This window comes from Mustelus asterias, chromosome 6 (genome assembly GCF_964213995.1).
Source record: "Mustelus asterias chromosome 6, sMusAst1.hap1.1, whole genome shotgun sequence".
NCBI lineage: Eukaryota > Metazoa > Chordata > Chondrichthyes > Carcharhiniformes > Triakidae > Mustelus > Mustelus asterias.
Genome location: NC_135806.1, coordinates 146,614,058 through 146,629,584, shown reverse-complemented (window position 1 = coordinate 146,629,584; position 15,527 = coordinate 146,614,058). Strand labels below are relative to the sequence as shown.

Genomic DNA, 15,527 nt, shown 5'->3' with positions numbered 1-15,527 from the left:
TTGTTCTTTGTTCTCTCCCAATAAAAGCTAACACTTCGTACCCCTTCTTAACAACCCTATCAACCTGGGTGCCAACTTTCAGGGATCTATGCACATGGACACCGAGATCTCTTTCTCTCGGAACAAAAGAGTTGTCAGGGAAAAAGTCGGACCTCTCAGGGACAAAGGAGGGGAATTATGCTTAGAACCCAAGGGAATAAGGGAGATCCTAAATGAATACCTTGCATCGGTATTCACAAAGGAGAGGGACTTGTTGACTGGGAGTGTCTCAGAGGGAGGTGTTGACCCGTTAGAGAGAATCTCCATTACAAGGGAGGAAGTGTTAGGTTTTTTAGGTAACATTAAAACTGACAAATCCCCAGGGCCTGATGGCATCTATCCGAGACTGCTCAGGGAGACAAGAGATGTAATTGCTGGGCCTCTGACGGAAATCTTTGTCTCTTCGTTGGACACAGGTGGGGTCCCTGAGGATTGGAGGACAGTGAATGTGGTACCGTGATATAAGAAGGGTAGCAGGGATAACCCGGGTAATTATAAACAACAAAACAAAGAACAAAGAACAGTACAGCACAGGAAACAGGCCCTTCAGCCCTCCAAGCCCGTGTCACTCATTGGTCCAACTAGACCATTCGTTTGTATTCCTCCATTCCCAGGCTGTTCATGTGACTATCCAGCTAAGTCTTAAACGATGTCAGCGTGTCTGCCTCCACCACCCTACTTGGCAGAGCATTCCAGGCCCCCACCACTCTCTGTGTAAAAAACGTCCCTCTGACATCTGGGTTATACTTCGCCCCTCTCACCTTGAGCCCGTGACCCCTCGTGATCGTCACCTCCGACCTGGGAAAAAACTTCCCACTGTTCACCCTATCTATACCCTTCATAATTTTGTATACCTCTGTTCGGTCTCCCCTCATTCTCCGTCTTTCCAGGGAGAACAAGCCCAGTTTACCCAACCTCTCCTCATAGCTAAGACCCTCCATACCAGGCAACATCTTGGTAAACCTTCTCTGCACTCTCTCTAAAGCCTCCACGTCCTTCTGGTAGTGCGGCGACCAGAACTGGACGCAATACTCCAAATGTGGCCTAACCAGCGTTCTATACAGCCGCAACATCAGACTCCAGCTTTTGTACTCTATACCCCGTCCTATAAAGACAAGCATACCATATGCCTTCTTCTCCACCTTCTCCACCTGTGCTGCCACCTTCAAGGATTTGTGGACTTGCACACCTAAGTCCCTCTGTGTTTCCATACTCTTGATGGCTCTGCCATTTATTGTATAACTCCCCCCTACATTAGTTCTTCCAAAATGCATCACTTCGCATTTATCCGGATTAAACTCCATCTGCCATTTCTCCGCCCACTTTTCCAGCCTATCTATATCCTGCTGTATTGTCCAACAATGTTCATCGCTATCCGCAAGTCCAGCCATCTTCGTGTCATCCGTAAACTTGCTGATAACACCAGTTACACCTTCTTCCAAATCATTTATATATATCACAAATAGCAGAGGTCCCAGTACAGAGCCCTGCGGAACACCACTGGTCACAGACCTCCAGCTGGAAAAAGACCCTTCGACTGCTACCCACTGTCTCCTGTGGCCAAGCCAGTTTTCTACCCATCTCGGCACCTCTCCTTGTATTCCATGAGCCTTAACCTTCTTAACCAACCTGCCATGTGGGACTTTGTCAAATGCCTTACTGAAATCCATATAGACGACATCCATGGCCCTTCCTTCGTAAACCGTTTTTGTCACTTCCTCAAAAAACTCCACCAAATTTGTAAGGCACGACCTCCCTCTTACAAAACCATGTTGTCTGTCACTAATGGGATTGTTCCGTTCTAAATGCGTATACATCCTGTCTCTAAGAATCCTCTCCAACAACTTCCCTACCACTGAAGTCAAGCTCACAGGCTGGAAATTTGGGCAAAGAAATGGCAGATGGAGTTCAATCCTGATGTTCATCCACATGACCAAGTATCTTACCATTAGCCTTGTACTCTGTAATCCAAGTTGGTATTAGTGAGAGTAATGCTAGAGAAACTAAACAGCCCAAGTTAATCGATCCCCTGGACTTGATGATCTCCATGTCAGAGCTTTGAAAGAGGTGACAGCAGCGATTGTGGATTTGTTGGTGATGTTCTTTCAGTATATGGGGCAGGATTCTCCAGCCATGCCCACCCAAAGACCAGTAATTTCTGCCCGAGCTCCCCGGACCTTTGAATGGCCCGCTGAATTTTCTGTCTTGCCCGCTACGATTCCCACAGTGGGTGAGATGGGAGAATTTCGACCATGATCTCTGCAGATTAGAAGGTAGCAAATGTGTCCTGACTATTTAGAAAAACCCGTTAGCCTGACATCCATAGAGAGAAAATTCTAAAGGATGTGGTAACTGAGCACTGAGAAAAAATTGGGCAGAGTCAATCTGCAAGGGAGGAGTTCATTAGGTGTGTTCAGGAGGGTTTCCTGACACAGCATGTGGACAAGCCTACAAGAGGAGAGGCTGTACTTGATCTGATACTGACCAATGAACCTGGACAGGTGTCAGATCTCTCAGTGGGAGAGCATCTTGGGGATAGCGATCATAACTCTATCTCCTTTATGCTTGCATTGGAAAAACAGAGGATCAGGTAAGCCAGGAAAGCGTTTATATGGAGTAAGGGGAAAAAGAACATAGAACAGTACAGCACAGAACAGGCCCTTCGGCCCACGATGTTGTGCCGAGCTTTATCTGAAACCAAGATCAAGCTATCCCACTCCATATCATCCTGGTGTGCTCCATGTGCCTATCCAATAACATAGAACATAGAACATTACAGTGCAGTACAGACCCTTTGGCCCTCGATGTTGCGCCGACCAGTGGTACCAATCTAAAGCCTCTCTAATCTACACTATTCCAATATCATTCATATGTTTATCCAATAACCACTTGAACACTCTCAACATTGACGAGTCCACCACTGCTGCAGGCAGGGCATTCCACGCCCTTACTACTCTCTGAGTAAAGAACCTACCTCTAACATCTGTCCTATATCTCTCACCCCTCAATTTAAAGCTATGTCCCCTCGTGCTAGCCAACACCATCCGAGGAAAAAGGCTCTCACTATCCACCCTATCTAATCCTCTGATCATCTTGTATGCCTCTATTAAGTCACCTCTTAACCTTCTTCTCTCTAACGAAAAGAACCTCAAGCCCTTCAGCCTTTCCTCATACGATTTTCCCACCATACCAGGCAACATCCTGGTAAATCTCCTCTGCACCCTTTCCAACACTTCCACATCTTTCCTATAATACGGCGACCAGAACTGTACGCAATACTCCAAATGCGGCCGCACCAGAGTTTTGTACAGTTGCAACATGACCTCCTGGCTCCGAAACTCAATCCCTCTACCAATAAAAGCTAACACACCGTACGCCTTCTTAACAACCCTATCAACCTGGGTGCCAACTTTCAGGGATCTATGCACATGGACACCCAGATCCCTCTGTTCATCCACACTACCAAGTATCTTACCATTAGCCCAGTACTCTGTATTCCTGTTACTCCTTCCAAAGTGAATCACCTCACACTTTTCCGCATTAAACTCCATTTGCCACCTCTCAGCCCAGCTCTGCAGCTTATCTATGTCCCTCTGTAACCTGCCACTTCCCTCCGCACTGTCGAGAACGCCACCGACTTTCGTGTCATCCGCAAATTTACTAACCCATCCTTCTACGCCCTCATCCAGGTCATTTATAAAAATGACAAACAGTAGTGGCCCCAAAACAGATCCTTGCGGTACACCACTAGTAACTGAACTCCAGGATGAATATTTCCCATCAACCACCACCCTTTGTTTTCTTACAGCGAGCCAATTCCTGATCCAAACCACTAAATCACCCTCAATCCCATGTGTCCGTATTTTCTGCAAAAGCTTACCATGGGGAACCTTATCAAACGCTTTGCTGAAATCCATATACACCACATCAACTGCTTTACCCTCATCCACCTCTTTGGTCACCTTCTCAAAGAACTCAATAAGGTTTGTGACGCACGACCTCCCCTTCACAAAACCGTGCTGACTATCCCTAATCAAATTATTCCTTTCTAGGTGATTATAAATGCTATCTCTTATAGAACATAGAACATAGAAAGCCACAGCACAAACAGGCCCTTCGGCCCACAAGTTGCGCCGATCACATCCCCACCTCTAGGCCTATCTATAGCCCTCAATCCCATTAAATCCCATGTACTCATCCAGAAGTCTCTTAAAAGACCCCAACGAGTTTGCCTCCACCACCACCGACGTCAGCCGATTCCACTCACCCACCACCCTCTGAGTGAAAAACTTACCCCTGACATCCCCCCTGTACCTACCCCCCAGCACCTTAAACCTGTGTCCTCTCGTAGCAACCATTTCAGCCCTTGGAAATAGCCTCTGAGAGTCTACCTCATCCAGACCTCTCAACATCTTGTAAACCTCTATCAGGTCACCTCTCATCCTTCGTCTCTCCAGGGAGAAGAGACCAAGCTCCCTCAACCTATCCTCATAAGGCATGCCCCCCAATCCAGGCAACATCCTTGTAAATCTCCTCTGCACCCTTTCAATGGCTTCAACATCTTTCCTGTAATGAGGTGACCAGAACTGCGCGCAGTACTCCAAGTGGGGTCTAACCAGGGTCCTATAAAGCTGCAGCATTATCTCCCGACTCCTAAACTCAATCCCTCGATTAATGAAGGTCAGTACGCCGTACGCCTTCTTGACCGCATCCTCCACCTGCGAGGCCGATTTAAGAGTCCTATGGACCCGGACCCCAAGGTCCTTCTGATCCTCTACACTGCTAAGAATGGTACCCTTCATATTATACTGCTGCTTCATCCCATTGGATCTGCCAAAATGGATCACCACACACTTATCCGGGTTGAAGTCCATCTGCCACTTCTCCGCCCAGTCTTGCATTCTATCTATGTCTCGCTGCAACTTCTGACATCCCTCCAAACTATCCACAACACCACCTACCTTGGTGTCGTCAGCAAACTTACCAACCCATCCCTCCACTTCCTCATCCAGGTCATTTATGAAAATGACAAACAGCAAGGGTCCCAGAACAGATCCCTGGGGCACTCCACTGGTCACTGACCGCCATGCAGAGAAAGACCCCTCCACAGCCACTCTCTGCCTTCTGCAGGCAAGCCAGTTTTGGATCCACAAGGCAACAGCCCCTTGGATCCCATGCCCTCTCACTTTCTCAAGAAGTCTTGCATGGGGGACCTTATCGAACGCCTTGCTGAAGTCCATATAGACCACATCCACCGCTCTTCCTTCGTCAATGTGTTTGGTCACATTTTCAAAGAACTCAACCAGGCTCGTAAGGCACGACCTGCCCTTGACAAAGCCGTGCTGACTACTTTTGATCATACTAAACTTCTCTAGATGATCATAAATCCTGTCTCTCAGGATCCTCTCCATCAACTTACCAACCACTGAGGTTAGACTCACCGGTTGGTAATTTCCCGGGCTGTCCCTGTTCCCTTTCTTGAATATAGGGACCACATCTGCAATCCTCCAATACTTTGCCCATAACAGAAGTAAGGCTCACCGGTCTATAATTACCAGGGTTGTCCCTACTCCCCTTCTTGAGCAAGGGGACAACATTTGCTGTCCTCCAGTCTTCTGGCACTGTTCCTGTAGACAATGACGACACAAAGATCAAAGCCAAAGGCTCTGCAATCTCCTCTCTCGCCTCCCAGTGAATCCTAGGATAAATCCCATCCGGCCCAGGGGACTTATCTATTTTTACCCTTTCCAGAATTGCTAACACCTCCTCCTTATGAACATCAATCCCACCCAGTCCAACAGCCTGCACCTCCGTACTCCCCTGAACAACACTGTCCCTCTCCAGTGTGAATACCAACGAAAAATATTCATTTAGTGCCTCTCCTAACTCTTCAGACTCCACGCACAACTTCCCACTCCTGTCCTTGACTGGTCCTAATCTTACCCTAGTCATTCTTTTACTCCTGACATACCTATAGAAAGCTTTAGGGTTTTCCTTGATCCTACCCGCCAAAGACTTCTCATGTCCCCTCCTGGCTCTTCTTAACGCTTGCTTTCTTTAGGTCCTTCCTGGCTAACTTGTAACTCTCAAGCGCCCTAACTGAGCCTTCACGTCTCATCTTAACATAAGTCTCCTTCTTCCTCTTCACAAGAGATTCAACCTCCTTAGTAAACCACGGTTCCCTCACACGTCTGCTTCCTCCCTGCCTGACAGGTACATATTTATCAAGGACGCGTAGCAGCTGTTCCTTGAACAAGTTCCACATTACAATTGTGCCCATCCCCTGCAGTTTCCTTCCCCAACCTATGCCAGCTAAATCTCGCCAAATCGCATCATAATTTCCTTTCCCCCAGCTATAACTCTTGCCCTTTGGTATATACCTATCCTTTTCCATTGCAAAAGTAAACGTAATCGAATTGTGGTCACTGTCACCAAAGTGCTCACCTACCTCCAAATCTAACACCTGGCCTGGTTCATTACCTAGTACCAAATCCAATGTGGCCTCGCCTCTTGTTAGTCTATCTACATACTGCGTCAGGAAGCCTTCCTGCACACACTGGACAAAAACCGACCCCTCTCAAGTACTCGAACTACAGCTTTTCCAGTCAATATTTGTAAAGTTAAAGTCCCCCAGTACAACTACCCTGTTACTTTCGCTCCTATCCAGAATCATCTTTGCAATCTTTTCCACTACATATCTGGAACTTTTTGGAGGTCTATAAAAAAACTCCCAACAGGGTGACCTCTCCTTTCCCGTTTCTAACCTCAGCCCAAACTATCTCAGTAGACGAGTCCTCATTAAATGTCCTTTCTGCCACCGTAATACTGTCCTTGACTAACGATGCCACACCTCCCCCTCTTTTACCACCTTCCCTGCACTTACTGAAATATCTAAACCCCGGAACCTGCAACAACCATTCCTGTCCCTGCTCTATCCATGTCTCCGAGATGGCCACAACATCGAAATCCCAGGTACGAACCCATGCTGCAAGCTCACCCACCTTATTCCAGATGCTCCTGGCGTTGAAGTATACACACTTCAAACCGCCTTCCTGCCTGCCAGTACACTCCTACGACTCTGAAACCTCATCCATGACCTCACTACTCTCAACCTCCAATACACCGGAGCTACAATTCAGGTACCCACCCCCCTGCTGAATTAGTTTAAACCCTCCCGAAGAGCATTAGCAAATTTCCCCCCCAAGATATTGGTACCCCTCTGGTTCAAGTGCTTAAATGTTCCTAAAGTGTCTGACTCCACTATCACTGCAGGCAGTCCATTCCACACCCCAACCACTCTCTGCGTAAAGAACCTACCTCTGATATCCTTCCTATATCTCCCACCATGAACCCTATAGTTATGCCCCCTTGTAATAGCTCCATCCACCCGAGGAAATAGTCTTTGAACGTTCACTCTATCTATCCCCTTCATCATTTTATAAACCTCTATTAAGTCTCCCCTCAGCCTCCTCTGCTCCAGAGAGAACAGCCCTAGCTCCCTCAACCTTTTCTCATAAGACCTACCCGCCAAACCAGGCAGCATCCTGGTAAATCTCCTCTGCACTCTTTCCAGCGCTTCCACATCCTTCTTATAGTGAGGTGACCAGAACTGCACACAATATTCCAAATGTGGTCTCACCAAGGTCCTGTACAGTTGCAGCATAACCCCACGGCTCTTAAACTCCAACCCCCTGTTAATAAAAGCTAACACACTATAGGCCTTCTTCACAGCTCTATCCACTTGAGTGGCAACCTTTAGAGATCTGTGGATATAGACCCCAAGATCTCTTTGTTCCTCCACAGTCTTCAGAACCCTACCTTGAAGACATAAGGCAGCAAATTAGAGGAGTAAATTGGAAGGAGGTATTCTCTGGGAAATGGACTGAAGAGAGGTGGCAGTTTTTCAATGAATGTCTGTCTCGGGTTCCACAGGACAATGTTCCGAGCAGACAGGGAGGAGTTGGTAGGTTAAAGGAACCTTGGTGCACGAATGCTGTGCAAGACCGAGTCGAGAAGAAAAGGAAAGCGTACAAAAGGTTCAGAGAGCTTGGCGAATATCGGTATCTAGATGAGTATACGGCTTGTAGGAAGGGACTAAAGCAGGAAATTAGGAGAGCAAGAACAAAGAACAGTACAGCACAGGAAGCAGGCCCTTCGGCCCTCCAAGCCTGTGCCGCTCCTTGGTCCAACTAGACCAATCGTTTGTATCCCTCCATTCCCAGGCTGCTCATGTGACTATCCAGGTAAGTCTTAAACGATGTCAGCGTGCCTGCCTCCACCACCCTACTTGGCAGCGCATTCCAGGCCCCCACCACCCTCTGTGTAAAAAACATCCCTCTAATATCTGAGTTATACTTCGCCCCTCTCACCTTGAGCCCGTGACCCCTCGTGAACGTCACTTCTGATCTGGGAAAAAGCTTCCCACCGTTCACCCTATCTATCCCCTTCATAATCTTGTACACCTCTATTAGATCTCCCCTCATTCTCCGTCTTTCCAGGGAGAACAACCCCAGTTTACCCAATCTCTCCTCATAGCTAAGACCCTCCATACCAGGCAACATCCTGGTAAACCTTCTCTGCACTCTCTCTAATGCCTCCACGTCCTTCTGGTAGTGCGGCGACCAGAACTGGACGCAGTACTCCAAATGTGGCCTAACCAGCGTTCTATACAGCTGCATCATCAGACTCCAGCTTTTATACTCTATACCCCGTCCTATAAAGGCAAGCATACCATATGCCTTCTTCACCACCTTCTCCACCTGTGTTGCCACCTTCAAGGATTTGTGGACTTGCACACCTAGGTCCCTCTGTGTTTCTATACTCCTGATGACTCTTTACTGTATAACTCCTCCCTACATTATTTCTTCCAAAATGCATCACTTTGCATTTATCCGGATTAAACTCCAGCTGCCACCTCTCCGCCCAATTTTCCAGTCAATCTATATCCTGCTGTATTGCCCGACAATGCTCTTCACTATCCGCAATTCCAGCCATCTTCGTGTCATCCGCAAACTTGCTGATTACACCAGTTACACCTTCTTCCAAATCATTTATATATATCACAAATAGCAGAGGTCCCCGTACAGAGCCCTGCGGAACACCACTGGTCACAGACCTCCAGCCGGAAAAAGACCCCTCGACCACTACCCTCTGTCTCCTATGGCCAAGCCAGTTCTCCACCCATCTAGCCACTTCTCCTTGTATCCCATGAGCCTTAACCTTCTTAACCAGAAGGGGTCACGAGAAGGCCTTGGCAAGTAGGATTAAGGAAAACCCTGAGGCGTTCTATAAATATGTGAAGAGTAAAAGGATGAGACGTGAAGGAATAGGGCCTATTAAAGGTGAAGGCGGGAAAATCTGTACGGAACCAGTAGAAATGGCAGAGGTGCTGAATGAGTATTTTGCCTCGGTTTTCACAGAGGAGATGGACATGGGTGGATGTACTGTGGGCTTGCGGTGGACTGAAAAGATTGAGTATGTGGACTTTAAGAAAGAGGTTGTGCTGGAATCTTTGAATGGCATCAAGATAGATAAGTCGCCGGGTCCGGATGGGATGTACCCCAGGTTACTGTGGGAGGCGAGGGAAGAGATTGCAGAGCCTCTGGCGATGATCTTTGCATCGTCGATGGATAAATCCCTCGATTGATAAAGGCCAGCACACCATACGCCTTCTTAACCACCCCCTCCACCTGCGGGGCCGATTTTAGAGTCCTATGGACCCGGACCCCAAGGTCCTTCTGATCCTCCATAGTACTAAGAGTCTTTCCCTTTATATTGTACTCCTTCATCCCATTTGACCTACCAAAATGGACCACTACGCATTTATCTGGGTTGAAGTCCATCTGCCACTTCTCCGACCAGTCTTGCATCCTATCTATGTCCCTCTGTAACTTCTGACATCCCTCCAGACTATCCACATCCCCACCAACCTTCGTGTCGTCGGCAAATTTACCAACCCATCCCTACACTTCCTCATTCAGGTCATTTATGAAAATGACTAACAGCAAGGGTCCCAAAACAGATCCCTGGGGCACACCACTGGTGACCGACCTCCATTTAGAAAAAGACCCATCTATACACACTCGCTGCCTCCTTTGGGCAAGCCAGTTCTGGATCCACAGGGCAGTAGCCCCTTGGATCCCATGCCCTCTCACTTTTTCTAGAAGCCTTGCATGGGGTACCTTATCGAACGCCTTGCTAAAATCCATATAAACCACATCTACCGCTTTCCCTTCGACAATGTGTTTAGTCACATTTTCGAAGAACTCCACCAGGCTTGTAAGGCACGATCTGCCCTTGACAAAGCCATGCTGAGTATTCTTGAGCATACTAAACCTCTCTAAATGCTCATATATCCTGTCCCTCAGGATCTTCTCCATCAGTTTACCAACCACTGAGGTTAGACTCACCGGTCGGTAATTATCTGGGCTATCCCTATTCCCCTTCTTGAAAATAGGAACCACATCCGCAATCCTCCGGCTGCTACGAGAGGACACAGGTTTAAGGTGCTGGGGTGGAGGTACAGGGGAAATGTTAGGGGGAAGTTTTTCACACAGAGGGTGGTGGGCGAGTGGAATCGGCTGCCCTCAGTGGTGGTGGAGGCAAACTCAATAGGGTCTTTTAAGAGACTCCTGGATGAGTGCATGGGACTCAGTAGGATGGTGGGTTATTGGTAGGCCTAAAAGGTAGGGGAATGTTCGGCACAACTTGTGGGGCCGAAGGGCCTGTTTTGTTCTGTAGTTTAGTTTTCTATGTTTCTAAATCTGTTGGCTGCTACAGTACTCTGCAGTTCAGATGCACTGACTGCTCTCTCGACTCTGATCACGCTGACTCCTGTTGCTACACTAATTTATATTCAAGTGTCACTGACTTATCTTTTCCTTGGATCCAGGTGTCCGGTTGTTTTTCAGCACGATGCCCTTCAAGCACCCAGCTATACGGCCCAGTGTGCTGGTGCTTATACATGTCCGTCTGCCGCCAGGATTCTCTGCCTCAGCTACTCCACAGAGACCCTCCAAAGTTCACAAAGCTCTTTATACCAAAGGTGTGTATGCCACAGGAGAATCTGCGAGATTATCCGACATTTTACTTATCTGCTCTGAAGGTCTTCCAAAACCAAACTGTCAATGGCTCCTCTTCAACCGACTGTTCATTGCCTGAAATCTTAGCCTCAGCTTGCTTTCATGGAGTATGTTGGGATTCTTCATTGACTCCTGATGTCTGAGACTGTGCATTGGTTGTCTATATTAATCCAGAAAATGTAAAACACATTGGATCGTATTTCTCCTGACATTTAATGGGTGGTGCAATGGGATGGACCCTTGATTAAGAATAGAATAAAAGCAAGAATTGGACAATTAGGCTCTTAGAATCCATTCCACCATTCAGTACGATCATGACTGATCTTTTGCCTCAACTTGAAGTTCCCACTCGCTGCCCATATCGTTTGATTTGCTAAGAGATCCGAAATCTATCTGTCGATCAACAGTGGAGCATCCACAAACCCATCGGGAAGAGAATCCCATTGACACACATTCTCACTCCATCTCAGTCCTTCATGATAACCGCTTATCCTGAAACTATGTCCTTGTGTTCTCGATTCCCAGCCAGGAGAAGCAACCTCTCGGTATCTACCCTGCTAAGCTCCTTCATTCAGAATCGTGGATGTTTCAATGAGATCACTTCTCATCCTTCTAAACTCCAGAGACTACAGACCCAATTTCAAGAGCAGTTAGGGGATGGTAATAAATGGTGGATTAGCCAGCAACACCCACATCCTGAGAAAGAATTAGAAAAATATTCAGCCTAACCTCACAGGACAGTCTCCTCATCCCAGCCATCAATCTAGTAAATGTAGAGTCTAAGGTTTCAGCCATGTGGATGGCACGGTGCCACAGTGGTTAGCACTGCTGCCTCACAGCTCCAGGGACCTGAGTTCGATTCCCGGCTTGGGTCACTGCCTGTGTGTAGTTCGCACGTTCTCCCCGTGTCTGCATGGGTTTCCTCCAGGTGCTCCGGTTTCCTCCTACAGTCAAAGATGTGCGGGTTAGGTTGTTTGGCCATACTAAATTGCCCCTTAATGTCCCAGGATGTGTAGGTTAGAGGGATTAGTGAGGTAAATATGTGGGGTTGTGGGGATGGGGCCTGGGGTGGGATTGTTGTTGATGTAGACCCAATGGGCCAAATGGCCTCCTTCTGCACTGGAGGGTTTCTATGATAAGCTGTCGGAACAGCAGTAGACCATTTGGCCTAACAAGTCTGTGCTGCCATTCAATGAAATCATGACTCAACTTTCCCACCTTATCCCCATAACCCTTGATTCCCTTACTGAATAAAAATTTTCACTCTGCCACCTCCATTACCTGCGAGGGAGATTTGAGGGCAAGAGAAAAGTAGAAAGAGATCGAACCGTGACGTCACATCCAGTAGCTAAGTGATTGACTGGTGACTGCTAAGTGGTTTTCTTTTCTTTTTTCTCTTGGCATTATAATTGTTGTTAAGTTAACTTTAGGGTTAAGTCATGGAAGGAGATCCCAGACCCGTGTCGTGCTCCTCCTGTGCGATGTGGGAATTCAGGAACCCTTCCGGTGTCCCTGTCTCCTTCACATGCAGGAATTGTGTCCAACTGCAGCTCCTGTTAGACCACTTAATGGCTCTGAAGCTGCAGATGGATTCACTTCGGAGCATCCACGATGCTGAGGAAGTCCTAGATAGCGCGTTCAGTGAGTTGGTCACACCGCAGGTAAAAATTACTGAGTGAGATAGGGAATGGGTGACCACCAGACAGAGGAAGAATAGGAAGGCAGTACAGAGGTTCCCTGCAGTCATCTCCCTTCAAAACAGATATACCATTTTGGATACTGTTGGGGGAGATGGTTCACCAGGGGAAGGTGGCAGCTGCCAGGTTCATGGCACCATGGCTGGCTCTGCTGCACAGGAGGGTAGGAAAAAGAGTGGCAGAAGTATAGTGATCGGGATTCAGTTATAAGAGGAATGGACAGGCATTTCTGCAGACGCAAATGAGACTCCAGGATGTTGCCTCCCTGGTGCAAGGGTCAAGGATGTCTTGAAGTGGCCGCAGGATATTCTGGAGGGGGAGGGTAAACAGCCAGCTGTCATGGTGCATATAGGCACCAACGATATAGGTAAAAAACAGGATGAAGTCCGACAAGCTGAATTTAGGGAGTTAAACTAAAAAGTAGGACCTCAAAAGTAGTGATCTCAGGATTACTGCCAGTGCCACATGCTAGTCAGGGTGGGAATGTCAGGGTAGCTATGATGAATACATGGCTTGAGAGATGGTGCAAGAGGGAGGGATTCAAATTCCTGGGACATCGGAACTGGTTCTGGGGGAGGTGGGACCAGTACAAATCTGACGGTCTGCACCTGGGCAGGACTGGAACCAATGTCCTCGGGGGAGTGTTTGCTAGTGCTGTTGGGGAGGGTTTAAAGTAATGTGGCAGGGGGATGGGAACTGTTGTAGGAAGTCAGAGGGAAGTAAAGTGGAGACAGAATCAAACGGTAGTAAGGGGAAAAGTGGAAGGCAGCGAAACCAAAGACAAAAATCAAAAAGGGCCACGGTACATCATCATTCTAAGAGGGCAATAAATGGAAAAAACAAGCCTGAAGGCTCTGTGTCTCAATGCGAGGAGCATTTGTAACAAGGTGGATGAATTAACGCAGTCATTAACGGATATGATGTAATTGGGATCATGGTGACCTGGCTCCAGGGTGACCAGGGATGGGAACTCAACATCCAGGGATATTCGATATTCAGGAAAGATAGATGGCAAGGAAAGGGGGTGGGGTAGCATTGCTGGTTAAAGAGAAGATTAATGCAATAGTAAGGAAGGACATTAACCTGTACGATGTGGAATCTGTATGGGTGGAGCTGCGGAACACCAAAGGACAAAAAACGCTCGTGGGATTTGTGGATGACTTCAATCTGCATATTGATTGGCCTCACCAAACTGGTAGCAATGAGATGGAGGAGGATTTCCTGGAATGTCTAAAGGATGGTTTTCTCGATCAATATGTCGAGGAACCAACTGGAGAGCAGGCCATCCTAGACTGGGTATTGTGTAATGAGAGAGGATTAATTGGCAACCTTGAGGTGCGAGATCCTTTGCGAAAGAGTGACCATAATATGGTAGAATTCTTCATTAAGATGGAGAGTGTCACAGTTAAGTCTGAGACTAGGGTCCTGAATATGAGGAACGCTAACTTTGATGGTATGAGACGTGTATTGGCTCGGATAAGCTGGCAAAGGATAATTAAGGGATTGACAGTGGATAGGCAATGGCAGATATTTAAAGAACACATGGATGAACTTCAACAACTGTACATCCCTGTCTGGTGCAAGAGTAAAACGGGGAAGATGGCTCATCCATGGCTAACAAGGGAAATCAGGGATAGTGTTAAAGCCAAAGAGGAGACTTATAAATTGGCCAGAAAAAGCAGCAAACCTGAGGACTGGGAGAAATTTAAAATCCAGCAAAGGACGACAAAGGGTTTAATTTGGAAGGGGACAATAGAATGTGAGAGAAAACTTGCAGAAAACAAAAAACTGACTGCAAAATCTTCCATAGATATGTGAAGAGAAAAAGACTGGTGAAAACAAATGTAGGTTCCTTACAATTAGAATCAGGTGAATTCATAATGGGCAACAAAGAGATAATAGACCAGCTGAACAAATACGTTTGATCTGTCTTCACTAAGGAGGACACAAATAACCTTCCAGAAATACTAGGGGACAGAGGGTCTATCATGAAGGAGGAACTGAAGGAAATCCTTATTAGTTAGGAAATTGTATTGGGGAAATTGCTGGGGTTATAACCCAATAAGTCCCCAGAGCCTGATGCTCTGCATCCCAGAGTACTTAAGGAAGTGGCCCTAGAAAAGGTGGACACCTTGGTGATCATTTTCCAGCATTCTATAGACTCTGGAGGAGTTCCAATGGATTGGAGGGAAGCTCACGTTACCCCACTTTTTAAAAAAGCAGGGACAGAGAATACAGGGAATTATAGACCGGTTAGCCTGACATGGTGGTGGGAAAATACTGGTGTTAATTATTGACCATAGAATCAAACAGTGCAGAAGAGGCACTTGGGCCCATTGAGTCTGCACCAACATTAAGGATGTAGTAACAGCATTTGGAAAGCGGTGACAGGATCGGTCCAAGTGAGCATGGAATATCTAAAGGGAAATAGTGCTTGACAAATCTTCTGGAATTTTTTGAGAATGTGACCAGAAGAGTGGACAAGGGTGAACCAGTGGATGTTGTGTATCTGGATTTTCAAAAGGCTTTTGACAAGGTCGCACACGAGATTAGTGAGCAAAATTAAAGCTCATGGTATTGGGGGTAATGTATTAATGTGGATAGAGAACTGGTTGGCAAACAGAAAGGAGAGAATGCAAATAAACGGGTCCTTTTCAGAGTGGCAGGCAGTGACTAGTGGGGTACCGCAGGGTTCAGCGCTGGGACCCCA

At 47.1% G+C, this 15,527-nt stretch overlaps 1 protein-coding gene across 1 annotated transcript in view; it reads left to right on the top strand.

Annotated features, from left to right (window-relative positions):
- The window catches only part of nup155 (nucleoporin 155), a 425,601-nt gene that overhangs the window by 154,125 nt on the left and 255,949 nt on the right, over window positions 1-15,527 (top strand). Inside the window, exon 12 of the mRNA XM_078215282.1 lies at window positions 10,931-11,083. Coding sequence (XP_078071408.1) covers window positions 10,931-11,083 — 153 coding nt within the window. The remainder of the gene's footprint in view (window positions 1-10,930; window positions 11,084-15,527) is intronic.